The sequence below is a fragment of the Sycon ciliatum genome, chromosome 4, assembly GCF_964019385.1.
Source record: "Sycon ciliatum chromosome 4, ocSycCili1.1, whole genome shotgun sequence".
Lineage (NCBI taxonomy): Eukaryota > Metazoa > Porifera > Calcarea > Leucosolenida > Sycettidae > Sycon > Sycon ciliatum.
In genome coordinates this window covers 18,821,899-18,841,888 of record NC_088646.1, presented here as the reverse complement: position 1 = coordinate 18,841,888, position 19,990 = coordinate 18,821,899, and the positions used below count along the sequence as shown (strand labels likewise).

Sequence of the window (19,990 nt, the reverse complement as noted above, 5' to 3'; positions counted from 1 at the left end):
CAGCTCACTACAAGTAAGCACTGTTTGCTGACGACTCGTATGCTCGGTGTGTTTGTTGACAGATCATGGCCGGTAACGGAATGGACACCCTTCCATCGTCCCTTGAGCGCCAACACAATGATAGCGTGAGCCGCACCCCTGTGCCCATGGTGAGCTCACAGCCTGCAGTGATAGCCGACACACCAGATGAGCACTTAGCAGTTGTCAAGCATCACGGCAGTCACACTAGCTTAGGTAAGCATCCTCTTCTCACGCCTTGCCCCGGGAGCTTCCTCTTATGTCCCTGTTGTATGGCATGTGATTGTTCTACATCAACTGATACACACGTACGCTCGCACTCGCGCGTTCATGCCCCCCCCCCCCCCCCACAGACACACACCTCTACATGCACTTTAGAGTCGTAAGTCACATTTCAGCAGTGTCGTACTGAGACACACTGCATGGTGTAATACTGAGACACACTGCATGGTGAAATATTTGTTATGGAGGATCACGAGATCCGCCGAATCCGCTATCGGCAATCCACAACAAGGCCTCGGAGTGATGGAGAACGCCCCTTCTAATCAGTTTCGAACTGCTAATAATGCCGTAGACACTCATACAACACACGCCTTTCGATAGGTGTTGTTCTTCGATCTTTTCACTTAAGTACAAGAAATAAACGTAACACCGACTCTAGCAACAACTGCAAGAATGCTTCATCACTGATGGAATAATGGGAGCGCAGCGATTCTTATGGTAGGTTGAAAGCACACAGCCAGCACATCAGGAGCCAAACACAGACGAAAGGAAACAATTGGAATAAACAATACAGTGAACAATTCCGCTGCACGGTTAACAAAGAAAACCCGCAGATACCCGCTCAGACGATCACCGGGTGGTCGCCATCTGAGGCACGTCAATACACAAAGGTAAAAACGGCCAATATTGCAGAAGTATTCAATATGGCAGGAAACTACTACCCAACTCTCCGTCCATGTCCAAACACCTACATTTAGAAGCTACATGGAATACTGTGGCTGTGCTATACCAGAATACATACTAAATGACAATGCACAACAGAAACTAGCAGTGTCCTCCTGAACATCACTGAGACACACTGCATGGTGTTGCACTGAGACACACTGCATGGTGTTGCACCCTAGTCCGCTATAAGTCACCCCAAACTAGCCTGACCATCCATGCTCTGTCCCGAGAACTGTAATACCGGTGTCACCCTGATCACCACGGAAACAGTGCACCATAATCATGTGTCTTGACTCTGATTAATCTGTTCACCTTGCTTCCTCCTCTCCACAGAACATGTGCATTCGCCACGACCAGCCTCTCCTTCTCCGCTCAGTCAGAATCAGTTCTCATCGTCACTACCACGTCGCAGCTCGGCCAGCGTTTCCAGCAGTGGCAGCGGCAGTGTGACTGCGGGTACTACAGCCGCAGATCGGCCACTTAGCATGTTTGCCGCTGCCGCCGAGGCCGCGGCACACGTACCGCGCAATGCTGCGCCTGTTTCGCGCGACTCGATCAGCCGGCCCGCGGCCGTGTTTCCCGAGACTGGAATACATTCACTGGGTCGCAGGGGCAGCACACCACCACTGCTGCAGCATAGCTCTAAGCCCTCGTCTAGGGAAGATGTACGAGCGAATCTACCCACTACCGCCTCTGCTGGCCAGGATTCCACCGTTAGTGTATTGACGTCGCCAAACAACCTTGACAAACTGCTTGGCACACGACATACAACTCCCAGTCCGCCACTTCCCAAGGACATTGACACGCGGCCGCAAGCCAGTCTCCCACCACCACCAGCAGCAGCACCAGCAGCAGGGTCCACATCCATCGATACTCGGCCACAGGCTAGTTTGCCGCGACCAGGGTCCTCGATCGACTGCCGTCCTCCGGCTCAGCTGCCCGGCAGTGGTGATTCTGGAACATCACTGCTGGACGAGCGTGTCAGTATCGCACTGCGCTCGCGACATACCGATTCACCCGGCTCGGGGGGTGGGGGTATGCCGGAGAAAGGTGAACGACGCTCCTCATCATCCATCTCAAGTAGCACGTCGGCCAACCGAGCAAGGGGCAGCAGCGGCACCAGCATCGGTCTCCTGACGTCAACGTACGACTCTGCGGATGGCTATGGCACGACGACGACATCCTCGGGTGCAGTGCACGATGAAGACACAGCACTGCCTGCACCGCCTGCACCCGATGACCTGGACTCAAACCCATACGCCTACGCCACTCATTCCGGAGCCTCCATGAATAGACCACGTCCTGTGGTAAGACTATGTACCATTGAACATGAATCAGCTGATCTGTGTGTGCGCACGTGTGTGTGTGTGTGTGTGTGTGTGTGTGTGTGCGTGCATTTGTGTGTGTGTGTGTGTGCGTGTGTGTGTGTGTGTGCGTGTGTGCGTGTGCGTGTGTGTGCGTGTGTGTGCGTGTGTGTGCGTGTGTGTGTGTGTCACGGTGCGTGCGTGAGTGCGGCATGCATGTGTGTGTGTGTGTGTGTGTGTGTGTGTGTGTGTGTGTCCGTATTCCTAATCTCCGGCCTACCTGCATAGCACTCATACTCTGAACTGGGGGCAGTTGTGCCAAATGTAATCTGTGAGGATTGCAGTACCATGGAAATGGGATATGAAAACCTTGCCTATAGCCACAGATTGAGCCTTACGACTAAATCATACTATGACGTAGTACCCAAGTCTCGTAGCAAGTCCATTTTGAATAGCGCCTGGTTGAAAATACCGAGTAGTGACTTTATCTCACTAAGTAGTGTTGGTGGTACAGTGTACAGAGAAACCTGTCCAAGACGACCGCTCAAGGGACCTTCAAAATGTGGTCTCTGTTACCAGGTGGTCTCCTTATCCAGGGTCAATTGACTGGAAATAGCATCCTTCGGTCCCAGTTCCAGTGGTCTTCTAGGACAGGTGGTTGCCTTATCCGAGTGGTCGCGTTGCCAGGTTTTACTGTATATCCAATCTACGTTACCCCATCCTGTGTGCTTCATGCTGCCCTCTACTTCTGATGTGTGACCGATATGAGTATGAAGTGGAAAGTGCTGGAGATTTTTGGGCCCAGCTGGTGAAGATCCTGGTTAGCAGTGACCCAACATGACAACGCGACTGGCTGAATGCTGGTTTCATCTTCCCCAAACAGTGGCTTCCAGATCCACGATGCAAAATTTCCAGAAGGCTGTTTCCGGTGAACTGCTATTGTTGGGGAATGATAATTATTGCAACACTAGGCAGACTAGACCACTTGATAGGCATGTGTCGGCTGAGCACCATCAGGTGTTGCACTATTCGCTTATTAAGGGGAAGGAAAGAGTGAGAGCAAGAGAAAATGTGTGTGTAGCGTTTCCAAAATAATTCCCGCATGCGTGAACTTGTCCAGCGTCACAGGTAACATAATCATGCCTTGCCATCTGGCAAGCACGAGGGGATCCTCTACAGGAAACATACCCAGGCATAGCAGCAGTATGTTTAGTATGGCTATTTCCTGCTAGGAACGACGCACAGCATCTAACAGTGAGTGAGAGGCATGATTATGAACTATCACCAGGCCATGCCAGTTGCTTTCCAGATATTTTGCATGTGTGAGGGGGGGGGGGGTAACCCAGGCTGGACTGGGCAGGAATGGGTGTCTGCTATGCACCTGTGTGAGTGCAATAATGCTCTCTCTCCCTCTCTCTCTCTCCAGCTTATCTGTCCATATATGATGCTGGGTGGTGAACACAGCTCCATGTGTGCACGGTGCACATGTAGCTGACATGAGGCAGTACCAGTTTTCATGACGTGCATGCAACAGCAGCCTACATCTTACTTACACTGTGACTTACAGCACAGTGTTTGAGAGATTTGAGAAGGGTATACTATGATATTGAGACGGGTATACTATAGTGTTGAGAATGGTATACTTTACAATTCTGGCTGCAAAATGTCACCCTAGACCTTGTCTTCTCTCCAGTCTGGGCCAACCAGCCGTGCTACTAGAGCTCCACCACCTGCACTGTTTGTCAGTCCTGAGGTGTTGGGTAGCACTTGCTGACAATGCCTGCTGTTTGTGTTCCTCCGTTATTCTTCTTCTTCTGCTGCTCCTGTGAATTTACTCCTTGCTTCCCGTGCACAGTCAATCAACAGTGCTGCTTCAGATCAGTCAGTGAGTACTAGCAGAAGACAATCAGCGGCAGCTCTGTCCGATGGTCAACCCGCACAGGCACCAGCAGTAGCAGCCGTACCTGTACCAACGCCTGCTGCACCGAAAACGGCCGCATCAGAGCCAGACTCTGCTGCAGCGGGGACACGTGGAGCAACGCCACCGTCAGCGCCAGCAACCGCCACTAAAGCAGCGCCCTCGTTTGAGGCTCGAAACTCGCCCACTCCAGTAGGTGGCATGTCGCGGTCCAGTCAAGTCGAAGTTCTTCCTGAACCCGAGGGTCTGGACCTGTTCTCTGATGAAGAGGCTGCACCGGCTGTCACCAAACCACAAGCGGCTGTGTCTGCAAAGGACGCAGCGCAAACCAGGCTGGAGGAGACAGCATTGCAGTTGAAGGTACGAATGCACTGCTGCTATCTGTACTACAATACTTTAGTGTCCCTCACGGTGATAACCACCTGTACAGCTAGACAGCTAGACGGGATTGTGCACGTGTCAGAAGGGGGGGGGGGGGGAGGGGGAATTCCCTCCTACCCACCTACCCTGTCTATGAACCATTACTGCATCAAAAAGGCCATCGACTCTTCGATGTGTTATCCGCATCTGCAGGAGCATCGAGATGCATTTGAAAGTCGTAAGCGCGATACGATGAGCAAGGTGCAGGAGAAGCAGGCAGCGGCGGATGACGAGTGGCTCAGGACTCAGTTTGGCCTGGTAAGAATCTAGCTGCATGCTTCTTGTATGGCTGTGTGCTAACATTACGAGGCTAGCTGCTAGTGTGTGCTAACATTACAAGGGTAGCTGCTAGTATGTGCTAGTGTGCTAGCGTTTGTCAGGGTTTTTTTTCAATTAGCCGACCGGAGTCAACACCATGTTTCTTTATTATCCAAACAGCATACCAGTGTATTGTATTTGTCTTCTTGTAGCACTGCACACATGAACGCATGAACACACACACATGAACGCATGCACACATACACACACACACACACCACACACCACACACCACACACACACACACACACACACACACACACACACACACACACACACACACACACACACATACATACACACACATACACATACACATACATACACACACACACACACACACACACACACAGACACACATACACATGCAAGCACGTGCCCCCACCCACACTCGCACGCAACACACGCACTCGCACACGCAATCACACACTGTCACAATTCCGTGCAGCATTTGGTGGCACAGAGTTCGTCGTCAGACTCCACTGAATCCAGTTCCACTGATTCTGAAGTGAAGGCACAATTTCTCAATCTCCCACTTGCATTTTCGCAGCCTGCGCTCTTTCAACATCATGAATTGTGTGCCTGCTGTATGTACTCAAAGAGGCATTTACATTATCAGTTCATCATTCTCTTTCCACAGCTTTCTCGATTGGAGAACATTACGAATTTTAACCCGTTTGTTTACATTGCCGTAATCCGCTCCTTCTGGTTATTCAAGTACTTTTGGCCCGAGTCCAAAATGTGTAATCAAGCGTATGTAATTTGTTCGAAGCTTCTCCATGCCTAGCTGGGCTTATTTGGTGCAAAACATTGTATCGCCGTTTTTTTTGCTTCAGGGTGAGGAAAGACCTGGTGCGAACAACGCTAAAAGTGAAGAAGCGACGAATGGCCATCCATCAGAGGTACTACTTGTACTACGGCATTGCATGGGATATGTACAGTGCTGCTCAATGAAATCTGATCAAACGAGTGAATACCTAGCCGGGCAGCGCTGTGTAACTCTAGTGAATACCTAGCCGGGCAGCGCTGTGTAACTCTAGTGAATACCTAGCCGGGCAGCGCTGTGTAACTCTAGTGAATACCTAGCCGGGCAGCGCTGTGTAACTCTAGTGAATACCTAGCCGGGCAGCGCTGTGTAACTCTAGTGAATACCTAGCCGGGCAGCGCTGTGTAACTCTAGTGAATACCTAGCCGGGCAGCGCTGTGTAACTCTAGTGAATACCTAGCCGGGCAGCGCTGTGTAACTCTAGTGAATACCTAGCCGGGCAGCGCTGTGTAACTCTAGTGAATACCTAGCCGGGCAGCGCTGTGTAACTCTAGTGAATACCTAGCCGGGCAGCGCTGTGTAACTCTAGACCTGCGAACACTTGGATGTGAACTGGTGCAGGACTACGCAAACTTGGTTCACGCGTTCTGATTTCATTGAGTAACAGTTAGCACTATGTGTGTGTGTGTGTGTGTGTGTGTGTGTGTGTGTGTGTGTGTGTGTGTGTGTGTGTGTGTGTGTGTGTGTGTGTGTGTCCCAGATCTGATAAGTGAAGCTGCGCACTCTGGGGGATTATGGACTCTTGATTATACGCACAGCCTGTCATGTGCGCTACGGTGCTTTGCGGCCCACCTCTGGATTGGCTTAGGGTGTGCATGCAGCCATGGTCATTTGCTTCTTCTCTCTGTCTTCTGTAGGCTGCAGAGGTGGAGGCTACCCGGCAACAAACCAGTAAGTCTCAATATCAGGACTATCATTGGAGATAATTACAGTGTGTTCATTGGCTCTTGTGCCCTGTAGTATCCAATGGCAATCTCTGTCTAGACTCTAGAGCACCGCTACTCTATCCACTCTTACCGGCAGTGCTGTTGTCATATGACCGCACTGAGCTGCTGGCTTTCCCTGACTGTGCATGCATCTGTGACCTTGTCTTTTTGTTCAGATGGGGCTGACAGCGAGCAGAAGAAGGTTAGTGAGCAACTGTCTGTTGTTCCTTATGCGAGGCATGTCCTTATGTAACGTTATAATACTACCTGACACAACGTTTTTATTACAATCAGCAGAATGTGAGAACCGCAATGGGCAAAGAACTCAACGGATTCACACGTAATCAAGACTTGTTGTTATGACAGTGACTACACCTCTCACGCGCCATTTACGTATAATTATCTCAAAGTAGAGTCGCAGCCGAAGAAATCCGACCCGCGAGCCAAAGGCGGCGCCACGTTTCCATTCCGTTTCCATTAGATTATGCACGGTTCAAAGACAGAGTGCAGCGTACCATAGTGGCCCGTTTGAGGGCCGCAGCGGCCGCATGAGCCTTGGCACTACTTTTGGCTCGCTGGTCGGATTTCTTTGGCCCTGACCGTACATGGCACGATGTATGGATGTGTGTATGTGGCTATGTGCGTTGTACAGGAGGCGGATGCACCGGACGTGCTGGTTCTCAACTCGACCATGAGTGTGGTGGAGGCAGTGGTCACCTTCAATGGCAAAGTGCAGATGGCCAAGTATGCCACATTCGTGGAGTCTGTTGTGGTGAGTTCAGCAGCGACCCTCTAATGTGCACGCAATAATGGGAACAGGACCATATTAGTGTAGAAGGAGTGAAGAATTACCGTTCTATGTTAAGGGTTTCAGATATGTTTTGATAACGTTAGAGTTTTTTCAAGGTGAGACCAACGGTCACTTTTTGTGATCACGTCCGAACTTGATGTCCAACACTCGTGTCGAGTCAGAGCCGCTGCCAGGAGGCTGCCAGGAGGCTTGGGTGAAAAACAACAAGCTTCAAATCGCTCCAAATGCTGTTGGAGACGAACCTGTCACATTCCGTATACGTTTGTTTCAATGTGTTTTGACATGCGACCCGTTGACTATCTTGGGGTGAGCACCACTGGCTAGCACGGTGCCGCGTCCTTAAAAAAGCTCAATGTCTGATCACGGTACTATTCTGTTAAAGATGTAAGACTAAAAGGCCGATTCATACTTCATTTCGCGTACGAGAAACGCGTTGCGTCACAAAAAAGTGGATCTGAGCTCAACTATTTCCCGTACGCGAAATGAAGTATGAATCGGCCTTTACTTGCCCCCACTTTGTGAGTACACTGTATTCACTTCTGTCTGTGCATGTGTTCATAACTGTGCTCTGCTCTGTGTCTGTGCATGTGTTCATAACTGTGCTCTGCTCTGTGTCTGTGTCTGTGCATGTGTTCATAACTGTGCTCTGCTCTGTGTCTGTGCATGTGTACATAACTGTGCTCTGTGTCTGTGTCTGTGTCTGTGCATACATACATGACTGTACTCTGCTCTGTGTGTGGACAGGACATTGGTAAGAAGCTACGAGGGCTCGTTGCCATTATAGACGACCGCGCTAAATCTCTTGCCCCAGAACGACAGAATCAAGTAAGATTGCTCACAAGGGGCGCTGTTTATTAGCACTTTAAGTTATGGGTCGTTTTCGGGGGGGGGGGGGGGGTTCACATCAGCCAGGCCAGCTCCGGTGGTAGCCGGATCAAGATCACATGTACACAACTCAAGTAACTTGCCATTATGGTACGGGAACTGGACTACTCCCTGGTACGAACTGTGCCCAGGCACTCCTCAACAGGATTGCACAAATCTGTGTTTCTTCAGCACGTGTAAATGCAGATCTTTCAGTGATAACAACTCACTTCAACACATTTAGCTGCTGTGCAGTCAACAATGGCGAATGAATTGTTGTCCCCGCAGGAAAATGCGGACGAACTGGGCATCTGCAGAATAATCGCATTATCCTGTGGGGACGGACTGCTTTACCCTGTGGGACGGACTGCTACTGAAGCCAAGAGAACTTGCACATTTGCATCCCTCATCTCTTGCATTCTTTTCACCAAGAGCACATACTGTATTTCCCGGTTATAAGTCGACCTTTTATGCGGGGTAGTCGAATATAATATTGAACTAGTAAATCGAGAGCCCAAGTAGTGTGGGTCAACTTATCCGGTAAAATACTCCCCGGAGTGTGCAACTCCACATGCAGAAACATCCGTTACGACCCGTTGTCAGCATCATGACAGCTCTTTTTAGTTCTTTTTCTTTGTCACTGGGGGCTTCGTTTTGAGCCCGGGAGCAAAAAAAAACGTTGGCATCTACTTGTAGGGATGGGAGGCAACACGAGACCAAAGTACTTGACACAATCTGCTTTTCTATCTCGGATTTGGAAGTTCTGAGTGAACCGTGGTCATTGCAACTCACGGTAGCAGCTCTGACTTGCTGACCCCGAACGCAATAGCGTGTCCCTCCAGAAACTTGCGGAGAAAATTTCGGAAATATCGTGGAAAAAGTTGGGAGGTAAAATGCCGCAAATTGCGGGGAATATTGCGGATTTTGTCAAACATTTGCGGAATATTGTGGTAAAATTGCGAAAATTGCGACTGATTTTGGTACTTGTACTGTCGTGCGGTACGATGTACGAGTCGTACAGCATAAATCATGCATGACAAAACAAAACGTGTGCTGCTCTGTCCTCGATTGCGACTGTGTTCAACTGCCTGACAGGAGCTTGCGAGACAGCTTTCCTCCATCCTCGGATAACACTCGACGCTAGCCTTATTGTTTGACTTGTCAGCCGCTGATTTGCCCAGAAACTTCTCCACTCTGGTGTTGGTCTCACAAGTCACTATGTGTCGAGCTTGAAGAGCTAAAACCATTAAAGAAAGACTCGAATATCGCGGGTGCTTTTTCAAATATCGCGGACTTTTGTTCAAATCGCGCGACCGCAGAATCGCAAGTTCCTGGAGGGACAGTATGATACCATAGGCATACCAAAGCGTGCACAAACGTAAAATCGGCCCTGAACCGAATGGTGACTGGAGCAGGCAGCCAAGGGGCGAAACCCTCATCATCAAAGCTCACCTTCCAGTTGGCCGTGTTGTCTGCCTAGATACTAGGGAGGTTTAGTCCCACGTAATCCGTGGGTACTTTACGTGTGTGTACCACGTGATACTCAGTGACCCACGTACAGACGTTTTCTGATTCACGACATACCGTGTATGGAGGCTCACCCACGTTCCGCCAGAACGTGGGTGAAAATCAGAATGGAGCGCATTTTGCGAGCTGTGAGGGTGCTCAGCTGAAGAAAGTTCCGAAGCACGAAATCAAAATATTCGATGAGCTTCTTAGGCCCGGGTAGCTTCGTCTTTGACCAGGTTTGGGCCTTTCGCTTCAGGCTTTTGTTTGTTCCGTGTGACTAAACACAACATCGCAACGTGGATGCCCTTCATCCACTTTACGTGGATCACCCACGTACGCGTTTCCGTTACGTGGGAACTAAACCTCCCTACTGACTTGAACCAACTTGTATCGATTTGTGAGTGCATACATGTACCGTACTTCCCCACATATAAGCGCATGCGCTTATAAGTGAAAATTTGCTGCAAAAAAGATCTTTGGCTGTGTAAACATGTTCGGGTAGAAGCCCATGCGCTTATATGCGCAATACAGGTTTGTCTGTGTCCTAAACAATGGTATCATCACACTACTTAGTGGTATATTTCGCTCCCGCCTTTTCACCAATAGTGTTCACATATAAGCACATGCGCTTATAATCGAGGGGTGCGCTTATATCCGGACATAAGCACATGCGCTTATATGTGCGGAAGTACGGTATATGTCTGCTGTGTAGATTTCACAGGCTGGTGTGTATCTCTCTCGTGTCCCCCGTGCAGGTACAGATGTGCCACAAGACGTTGACGTCCGATATGTCCAAGCTGGTGGAGGCCATGCAGCTGGCCATGAAGTACCAGGACACATCCGTCGAGCATGAGTTCCGGCGCAGCATGATGCAGGCCGCCCACATGCTGGCGCTGAACACGCGCCACATGCTCGGCACATTCACCGAGGCGCAGAAAACCAAAACCTAGCCAAGGAACCAGCAGCATTGCAGCAGCAGAGACATCCAGAGTGCCCTATCAACAAAAGCCCGACCTAACTCTTCAACAAGCATTGAATCATTTTTTTTATTTTTTTCGCTTTATATGTTTCTTGGATAACAAGGTATCAAGAAGCAGTTGTCGTCATCATCAATCAGTATCATGCGTATGAACGATAAGAAGCAGAAGAGCATATTGACAAGAACGAAGACATCGATGACAAGATTGGTAGAGGAAAAAACAGGGACAGGAAGAACAAAATAAATGAGAAGAATCCTATCATCAACTATGCTACGCTAACAGGCAACGTATGCAACGAAGAGCTCACATTTGCCGTTTGGATATATTATAATGTACATAGTGCTGAAATGTCAAAAAGTCTTCGATACAGATCATGTTGCCAGTAGCTGTTTGATTGGTTTGGGCGTGCTTTCATCGTTCAGATGTCTTGTTGTATACCTGTAGTGGGACACGTAGCACATGCACAAACAGATAGCAAAACTTCAGCATAAAGAACCCTGACTGAGTTTGACCGTATCATGGGCACCTTAGTCTAACTTTTAGGACCCTGCATGATGCAATGGACCCATTGCGCAATGACGTAATTTGTACCATGAACACCCCACACAGCCACCTGGGCATGGTCGTCCTGGGGTGTTAAACAGTGCATACCTGATCCCAGCGTGCTCACATGCATTACTCATGTTATCCATATTTGGCAATGTGCAATGGGTCTATACAGTACCAGTCATCGGAACTCAGATATAAAGTACAGACTTTATCAGCCTTCCGAGGTGGATGTAAACTGAAGTCTCACTGTAGAACTAATTGGGCAGAAAGAGGCCAGTAGCAGCAGCAGCAAACACAGGAGTACAGCAGGACTGCGGGTAGGAAGCCTGCAGCACAAGAACGCACTGTCCGCACTCGGCGACCGAGTGCAATCCAGAAGCTATAGGTTTAGGGGCGCTTACCGGAGTGCATTCAATAATGATTCAACACCTGCTGAGCAGGATGGTGTGTGCGTCTGGATGTCCTTGAGAAGTCGCACACTCTGTCTGACCTGCACAGAGGAGTGACATACATACAGGCAAGCGGGCAATAAGCATGAACGGTCATAGTCATACACGCCGATAGAGTGGGAGGTGGCAAACAATTCTGTCCATTCTAGAACTTGTTACCAATTCACCATACAAACACCGTTCGATCACACACAGATTTCGTCATCAGAATCCACAGAAACCAAATTCGGCCATCCAGAAGTGAAACCGGAATTTCCAATTCTACCGCCAAATTTTTTTACGCATTTGGTGTGCGCTGACTTGACCTCACTCTTGTCTGGTGCATACGCACTGTATAGTAGTGATTTGTACAGTTGTGCTCGGTGAAATGTGACCCAAAATGCATATTATGGTACCCTCAACGTAAACGGCCCTTGACGCCCTGGAAGCGGTACAAATGCGGCTGGATATATGTACATAATTACGTACAAGTACAGTGATATCATCGGAACTGGTCCAGAGCGTGAGTTTTGCACTCCGGGTCGGATTTCAGTGAGCGCAACTGTAATTGTTCACGTGAACCCTATCCAGAGTTCGGTCGAGTGGATCGTGAGTACGGAATTCATGACGAAGTCCTGGCGTTCGTTTACATGGGTGTATTCTGGTCCTTTGAGAATATTTAAATCTTGGGTCCAGAATGTGTAATAACACATCCAATGCCAATCAATAGAGAGCGGTTGCTCAGCAACGAAAATACAGAAGATTTGGCTGTTACGACCCAGAGTAACAAATGCCGTACGAGCTTTCGACGGAGCAAGAGCTCAGCAACGAAAATTACTTCCGTTGCCATTGCCGTAGTGCCCAAAGAGTGATGGATGTACATGTACACAGCAGCTGTACACTGTTGTAGACGGGGTGCGTGAAAGCATGGCCGACGAGATCTATTATGTTCTCGTACCATGCAGGAAAAACTTTGGGCGCAAACTCGGAATGAACCGATTTTCATAGCCTTTTTTTCGTTATAGCCAGATCCGTTATGTACACTCTCTCTCTATTGCCAGTAAGACTGAAGGTGTTCAAGCCAAGTTCGTTGTATCAAGGTCAGTACTCAAGAAAGTTGGCTTGCCATCACATAGTCACACAATGCAGGTTCACGGGTCCACGACCATCAAACTTACGTCAATCTGTGATTTCTTGCTGAATGCCCCGTTGGGGTTGGTGAAATCATAAAGGATTATGGTCGCAACCTGCACATTCACAGCAAACGGAAGCAAACAGGAAGGATGGAGACCAAAGGAAGTCAGAATAGAACGGCTTATTCATAGTCACACCCTGTTACAGGGTAGGACTATGGCTGGACTGCAATTTTGCACCGAGCTCCATTTGCTTGGTTTACTCTGGAAATGACGTTCATTCCTTTCTGCTGTGGCCCATGAGCAGGGCTGTAGTTGTAGTGAACGTGACATAGCAACACCGGCTCAAAGGTTTTATTGTTGCACATGTATGTATAATATACGTTGTGTTGACAACTCTGTAGCCCAGCAACCCTCTGTACATGGCCACAGCTCTATATTAGGGTCATTTGGCTAATATCTCTCTCTCTCTCTCATGGCCACAGTGCATTATTCGCCTTGCCACAACACATTAGGCCAACCGTGCATCTTCCTCCCAGTGCTACTACCACCATAAACGGTAAAAAGCAACACTGAGCACAAATCTGCAAAATGCATCGTTCGCCTTGCACTACTTCAAAAATTTGGCACGGTTTCGGTATCACACGTCAGACACATAGAGCAGGGTGTGATGTGTTCACAGCGTTAGCAGAAATACAGAGACAAGGAGACCAGAAAGGAGCTCTGACCGAGTCGTAAAGACGCAAGAGAACCAGAAAGGGCTCAAGGACGTGGAGACAATGAAGTAATACGTGCGGGTAGCCCAAAAGGTGATGGATGTTAGTAGGCGCAGTACACAGAGTACAAAAGTGGAACTAGAAAAGGATAGTGTGGAGTTCACACCAGAGTGCCAGTGGAGCCAGAATATCGAATGCTAGCAAGAGTTCGCAGGATGCACGGCATTGAATCAGACAGGGAAAAAACGAGCATGAAGTTCGTAAGGCCAAAGCATGACACACAAAATGGACGCGACAATAATTATTATTGTGCCGAACAAACCCAAGAACCTCACATGAACTCGCACGAGTCCATAAAAGTACAACTAACTGACCAGTGACCATGTATAGACAGCATCGACCATGAACTCTGAATGGAGATGTTGACCATATATAGAGCTGTGACAAGGTACTTGTAGTGAGTGTAACATGTACATCTAGGAATGGGATCCTAATGAAACCTGACCCCTGATTTTCTTGCTCGAGTGCAGCACTGATTCTAGTGGTCTAAAACCTGACCCCTGATTTTCTTGCTCGAGTGCAGCACTGATTCTAGTGGTCTCTGTTTCGGCAGTGTACACACTTGTGCTGGGTTTTTGCAATGTGAGCGCACAGAGTTGGAGTCGAATTTCAGTTGCCACCAGTGTACATTTGTCGGTCATAGCAGTTTTTTCTACCTAAAAATTCAATGGATTAGTCATTATACTTGTAGTGATTACATACCATGACTCTTAGGCAGAAGAGAGTGCTGTCTTCACTGCTGAGTCTTTGGCGATACTCCCTGTCACAAAAGCATTAAGAAAGCAGGCATGACACAATTGGCAATGCGTGAATCACGTCAAAACCCCTTTTTAGCATCTTGCATATATTGCCATGCTGTCACGTCCCTGCAATTAGGATGGAGTAAGTGCTCTGTTATGACATGGGAGAAGCTCCCCACCACAAAGTGCGAACCCGCAGGACGTCCACGTCAGAGGGGCACGCAGTCTGTAGGATGTGCATAGGTAACATCAAGAGTACATAAATGATTAAAATCAGAGTGTGCAACTGGGCATATCAGATCTGAAACAGCGCAGTCCGTGCACTGTCACCCTGACGAGGTCAACCAAGCCGCGACTTGCGTACAGCTCAAATTTTCGTGTTTCACAGCCAGGAAATCAGCCAAGTTTGCATGATTTTAGACATCTTTTTAGGATTTCGGTGTTTTTTTTGTGTGACTGCGTATGCTGAGTACATCCGCTGGCAAGTAAATTCACCAGGCTATCCGTATCAAAAACCGAAATCAGGACAAACTTAGTGACCTGCACCACCATGACTGGTTCTGCAACTTTTCACCGTACCCGTGACTTACCATGCCGTCAGAAATGACACACTGCACGGAGTACGCTCCCACAGGAACCATCCCGAGTTGCACACTCTGGTTTATGTACTCTTGGTAACATCTAATACTAGCTGCAGGCTACCAGGCAATATATGTATGAACTGAAGCCAGAGGGTTAGCAGTAGAGAAATGTCTCCCAATGAGTCCCAAATCTTGGACACAATTACAATGTGTACAACTCACGGGTTTTCGATCATAATCCGGCAGATATTCGACAACGTGCTGAGTAGCTCTGTTGATCTATCCAAAGGAATTTCTTGATGCTGTAGACAGGAATGCAAAAGACAATGACGTAGCCAAAAGCCAATTTCAGTGCAAGGATGTTGTACACTCCAGTTTCTTGTTGTCCTTATGCTAAACGATTGACTATAAGCCCCCCCCCCCCCCACACACACACACAGGCCAGCTACGTAGCAGAATGGTCGTCAGCATGTTGAGACTCGATCTCGCAACTCATTTGGAGAGGCATATGCCAAGCAAAGAATTGACATCTGGTTCATCCAGTCGTGTCTGAACAAACAGGTTTTGCATGGCACGGTTTCTTTGGGCATCCCGTGAACCCAAAGCAAAGATGCAGAAGATCTGTTCAGGGCAGAGGATGCCAGCAGCAGTGAGATGTACAAGTACATGTAAATAGCCAGTTTTGTGGCGTGGAGACCATGCGGCACAACATGTTTGCCATCCCTGAGACAGAGAGAGACAGACAGAGAGAGAGAGACAGACAGAGAGAGAAAGAGAGAGAGAGCTCTCTAACACCAGTCTTTGGCGATAAGACTCTTCCCTTGACCACGGTTACTTAATATTTTTGCCACCAAAGGGCACCGGCCATAACTCTCACCTCCTTTACGAACTGTGTCATGGAGTCACTGATGGTCTTCATCATTGGTGTCGCATTGGCATAGAACAGGGACATAACATTGGCCTCCTGAGCTGTGATCAGCGATGACGTCTCTGCATCAGAACCCTGCAAAATACACGAAAATGACCATGTAACAACGACAATGCACAACCTTCAGCAATTTCAAGAAGACTTCGTGACGTGCCGAATACTTCTTACGACTTGTTCAGGAGAGGAGTAGACTCAAGAGATACTAGAGGAATATTGTGCTTGCTCTTGCCTTATAATTTTTTCAAACTTTACAAAAGCACCATTTATCAAGTTGGAATGTCTCAGTTGTGTAACCCTTCACCGTGTGTAGTCTGCAACATGCACACAAAGTGATAGCGAAGTACTGGAATGAGGTATCTGCCAAAAACAAACAAAAAACCCTCCTGGCTGGTACGCGTGACGGGGCAGTGTCTAAAATGACGTCATGGCAGTGTTTCTCTCAGCAGCCTGTGAACCCGAAGCAAACCATGGACGGCGTTGTCCAGGGCAGATGATGCCGGTAACAGTATGAAAGAGACGTGAGCAACCAAGGCAGCATCAGCAGCTTAACATCAAAACCCTGTACATGTACTAGTGCCAGATGCAGGCCAGTGCTGGTGAAGCAGAGTTGGCCAGTACTGCTATGCGTACACAGGACGAGACCTGACGCAATGCCAACAACCTTCTACTCACCAACATCTTTGCTTTGTTCTGCGTTCTACGGTAATAGCTGAAGTCATTCTGGATCGCAGGATTCGTCATCTACACACAAGCAAGAGGAAGGGAGTTGATAGCAAATTACAGCAATGATTAGAATGGGACAGAGTCCTTGTCATTACAAAGAGAAGGAGCTACTGTTAGGAGTAAAACAAGTGCCACAGATTACCACAGGTCCAACCAACATGTTTATAATAAAATGTAATACAAACCGGCACCCGACAAACATAACTAGCCTAGTAAAAAGTTGGGAAAGCATCCAAATACAGTGCAGCCGCAGTAAAGTATACTGGACAGAACACTGATATTGTGAAAAGACAGACATGGTGCTTGGCAATCGTATGACACTGTTCCTGACACGAGAGGTTCTGCAAACTACGAAAATGCGTACAAAGTTCAACTACAAACTTTTGCTCTACGTCATGAAATGAGAAACTTCGCACGAACTTTCGCAACTTTGGACGCGAAACTTGCAGGAAACGCAAAATGAACTTTCGCGAGATTGGGCCACCGCGTACGTGCACTTGGGCGCGGGCAAACTACGAAAACGTTCAGAAAGTTTGTGCAAAAATTCGCACACATTTTCGCAAGGCTCATCGCGAAACTTCGCTCGAATTTTTGTTTTGCAGAACCTCTCTACTGACACGTGCTGTCAATCTCACCTTTAGATCGTCGAACGTAAGAGCAAAGTGCAAGATGTGTGCCAGCTGTTTGGCCAAGGACTGATAAGATGCCAGCTTTTCACGAACTTCTTGCTCCCCTTTCAGGAGCTCAGAAATAACTGATGTAAAGCTAGTTTCTGCAGGAAGAGAAATAGCAGGACAGAAAGGCAGAGGACCAACACAACACAATACAATCAGGAACAGCATAAATTTCCAGTGTCAACTGGACCAGGTTCTCATGCTCACAAAAATACCTCACACCAGGCAAACGGACCAGAACTGCACGCAAGGTTTTAGCTAAAGTGTAAGCTGCAGCTTTGCAATCCTAGTCAGTCCTGGGTGCTCTTCTGATGAAGAACGACTAAGTCCTCTCAAGCTAAACAGGCGTCCGTGTATTTTGTACAGATCCAATGGATTCCATCAGAACTCGACGAATCGTTGCCGCAATCCTTATACAGTCAAAGTATGTAATGCACACACGGTGCGGAGGGCATGATTGCTGATTCATGCTCAAGTACGTAGGTCGAGGCGGTAGCACATTGGCTAAAAATCCGTTGCCTGCAATTCCATATAAAGATCGGAAACCCAGACTCCTGACACTGGCCATCTTTCTACAACGGGAAATTAAACACGTGTGTGAAGCTATGGTGTGCAGCTTAGGATGACCAGTCACCCCCCCCCCCCCCCAACAAAAGTGGTTATTTCTGGTAAAGGTCCCTACACACAGATTGTATCCCCCCCCCCCCCTCCCCGTTTGTCTAGACTAAGTCCCGGCTCATTACAATGTGATAACGTTCAGCAATAACAGCAATGGTGAACGTACGGAGACTGTTAGAAAACTGATGATACTGCTTGAGTTGTGCTACTCGCGGGCATACTGCATTCCATGCCTGTGTCTGCAGCTCCTCACTAGTTGGTGATGAGATAGCCTGAAGAGACACAGAGACAGGATTGAAAAGCAAAAAAAGTAATGAGAAACGCCGTCACTTTGTTTAAGAAGAGACACAATGCATTTCAGAGCATGCACTGGGTTTGCTGTGCATTACTAGTCTCCGATGGGTAGCAAACAGTTCGTCCTGCCAGACACCTGCACTGCACTACTCTCCGCAACACTGTCGTCATGAGCGGCGACACACCGTGGTAAATTCCAGCAATGCAGACTGCTGCAGTGTCTCCATACACTCCAGGCACAGTGGATGTTTGGCAACAGCCTGGGTACCATTGTGAGAGCACTTGTCACAGTATCACAGGGCTGCAATCTGCTCAACACTACACTTCACTACAGAAGACTGCTTTCCAACAGCAGCTCTGGATGAGAGACAGTGGCTGAGCAGTAGCGGACTGGGTAGCATGCACTAACAACCATCTGCTGGTGCACAGCACTCGGATGATCAAACACTGCGGACTAGGTGTCGTCCACCTGGCCACTGGCACAGCGTAACTCTGTGCTGCTCCGGAAATAGATCAACCAGAGACTTTGCACCGAGAGCGGGAACACAGACTGTAGTCCAGAGCAGCTGCGTTGGCCGATCAGAGCAGACGTTTCGCGGGGCTGCAGAAGCTGCAACTCCAGGAGCTGGAGACCGTATGTAAGCCAACGGTGCCATTGAGTGGCTACGCTGACATCGCGGAGTACAACAAAATGAAGAAATCAGTTCAGTCAAAGAAGTACATGTACGAGTCAAACTTCAAACCCATGCCGATGCCATAATGTGAAGCGTAGGAGAGGACAGAAACCACCAACGTCATCACGATCCTCAACATCCATCTTCACTGCACAAAACGCTCCCGATCTGACGAGCTCACCAACTGAAGAATATCCAAACGTCTAATTTAGACGCAAAGGCCGGACAGAATCGGGACAATCTTCAGGCACATCTCCCAGTGAGAATAAACTACCCTATGATCACGTTCCAGATATCAAGCACGCGACTGGGGAAAGACAGCATCCAACGTAGTATGGACGTAACTCAGCCACCATAGCACTGGAGTGCTTCTGCTACAGCTTTCAAAAGCTCCCAAACACAAAGTGCAGGACTGTACAGAAGGCACGGGCTTTCCTGGACAAAACTCATACAGCCACCACACGCACAAACATAGACATACATGTATACTCGCACCTTCATGGACGTGCAAACACACCAAAATCATAACAGACAAGACAAAAACGACATGAAGAACTTTGACAAATCACACATCTCCTACCAGGCGTATTTCCGTTCCCGCCCCTTCATACTGGCCGAGCTCTGACAGGATCGTTGGGCAGTTTTTCAGGATTTCCTGGACTTCCTCGTAAGTTGTCTTTTCGGCATCGGAAGGCTCAGAACCTGCAGTCACGGGTGAGATTGCAAGAGGAGATGCTCGCCAACTCCAAAAGGACTGGACAGGCGGCAATCGCCGCATACTTACTCTCGAAATCTAGAAACAGATCGACATCCGAAGATCCTGAACTAGAATTAGATAAGACGTTGAGCAAGTTCCCCATTTCTGCCTTCTCGCCGGCCGCGGGAACAAGAAGCGGCTGGACGAAGAAGGATTCCTACTTGATGGTTCTGGTTATTTTGCACACGAAACAGTGTGTCTTGTCTGCCAGATATCGAAAAAGCACACTCCACGGCTGCTCCGTGAGATAGACAGTGCAGTGCATGTGGATGC

General features: G+C 48.5%; 2 protein-coding genes across 3 annotated transcripts in view; one reads left to right on the top strand and one right to left on the bottom strand.

Moving 5' to 3' along the window:
* LOC135814835 (focal adhesion kinase 1-like) overlaps positions 1-11,211 on the top strand; it is a 22,992-nt gene extending 11,781 nt beyond the window's left edge. For both annotated transcript variants that reach the window (XM_065328020.1, XM_065328019.1), the window contains exons 15-24: positions 63-234; positions 1,300-2,273; positions 4,126-4,548; positions 4,762-4,866; positions 5,763-5,828; positions 6,610-6,643; positions 6,855-6,880; positions 7,331-7,450; positions 8,234-8,314; positions 10,618-11,211. In XM_065328020.1, the coding sequence (XP_065184092.1) occupies positions 63-234; positions 1,300-2,273; positions 4,126-4,548; positions 4,762-4,866; positions 5,763-5,828; positions 6,610-6,643; positions 6,855-6,880; positions 7,331-7,450; positions 8,234-8,314; positions 10,618-10,812 (2,196 nt within the window). In that variant the 3' untranslated portion in view covers positions 10,813-11,211. The remainder of the gene's footprint in view (positions 1-62; positions 235-1,299; positions 2,274-4,125; positions 4,549-4,761; positions 4,867-5,762; positions 5,829-6,609; positions 6,644-6,854; positions 6,881-7,330; positions 7,451-8,233; positions 8,315-10,617) is intronic.
* On the bottom strand, positions 10,884-19,990 carry LOC135814836 (CYFIP-related Rac1 interactor B-like). Its single transcript, XM_065328021.1, has 11 exons — positions 19,745-19,990; positions 19,541-19,662; positions 18,159-18,264; positions 17,336-17,472; positions 16,650-16,718; positions 15,927-16,052; positions 15,272-15,351; positions 14,431-14,488; positions 12,998-13,066; positions 11,793-11,881; positions 10,884-11,280 (listed from the first exon to the last, which is right to left on the bottom strand). Exons 1-11 carry the CDS (start codon positions 19,818-19,820, stop codon positions 11,214-11,216), a joined length of 999 nt encoding a protein of 332 aa, XP_065184093.1. The 5' UTR covers positions 19,821-19,990; the 3' UTR covers positions 10,884-11,213.

What these genes read in the sequence shown, in the direction of transcription:
- LOC135814836 (XM_065328021.1), bottom strand. Translation starts at nt 19,820, where the DNA reads ATGGGGAACTTGCTCAACGTCTTATCTAATTCTAGTTCAGGATCTTCG. An exon ending in TCAGTTTTCTAACAGTCTCC is followed by an intron (nt 17,473 to 18,158) that starts GTACGTTCACCA and finishes CTCTTCCTGCAG; the next exon opens with AAACTAGCTTTACATCAGTT. An exon ending in AGAACAAAGCAAAGATGTTG is followed by an intron (nt 16,053 to 16,649) that starts GTGAGTAGAAGG and finishes TGTATTTTGCAG; the next exon opens with GGTTCTGATGCAGAGACGTC.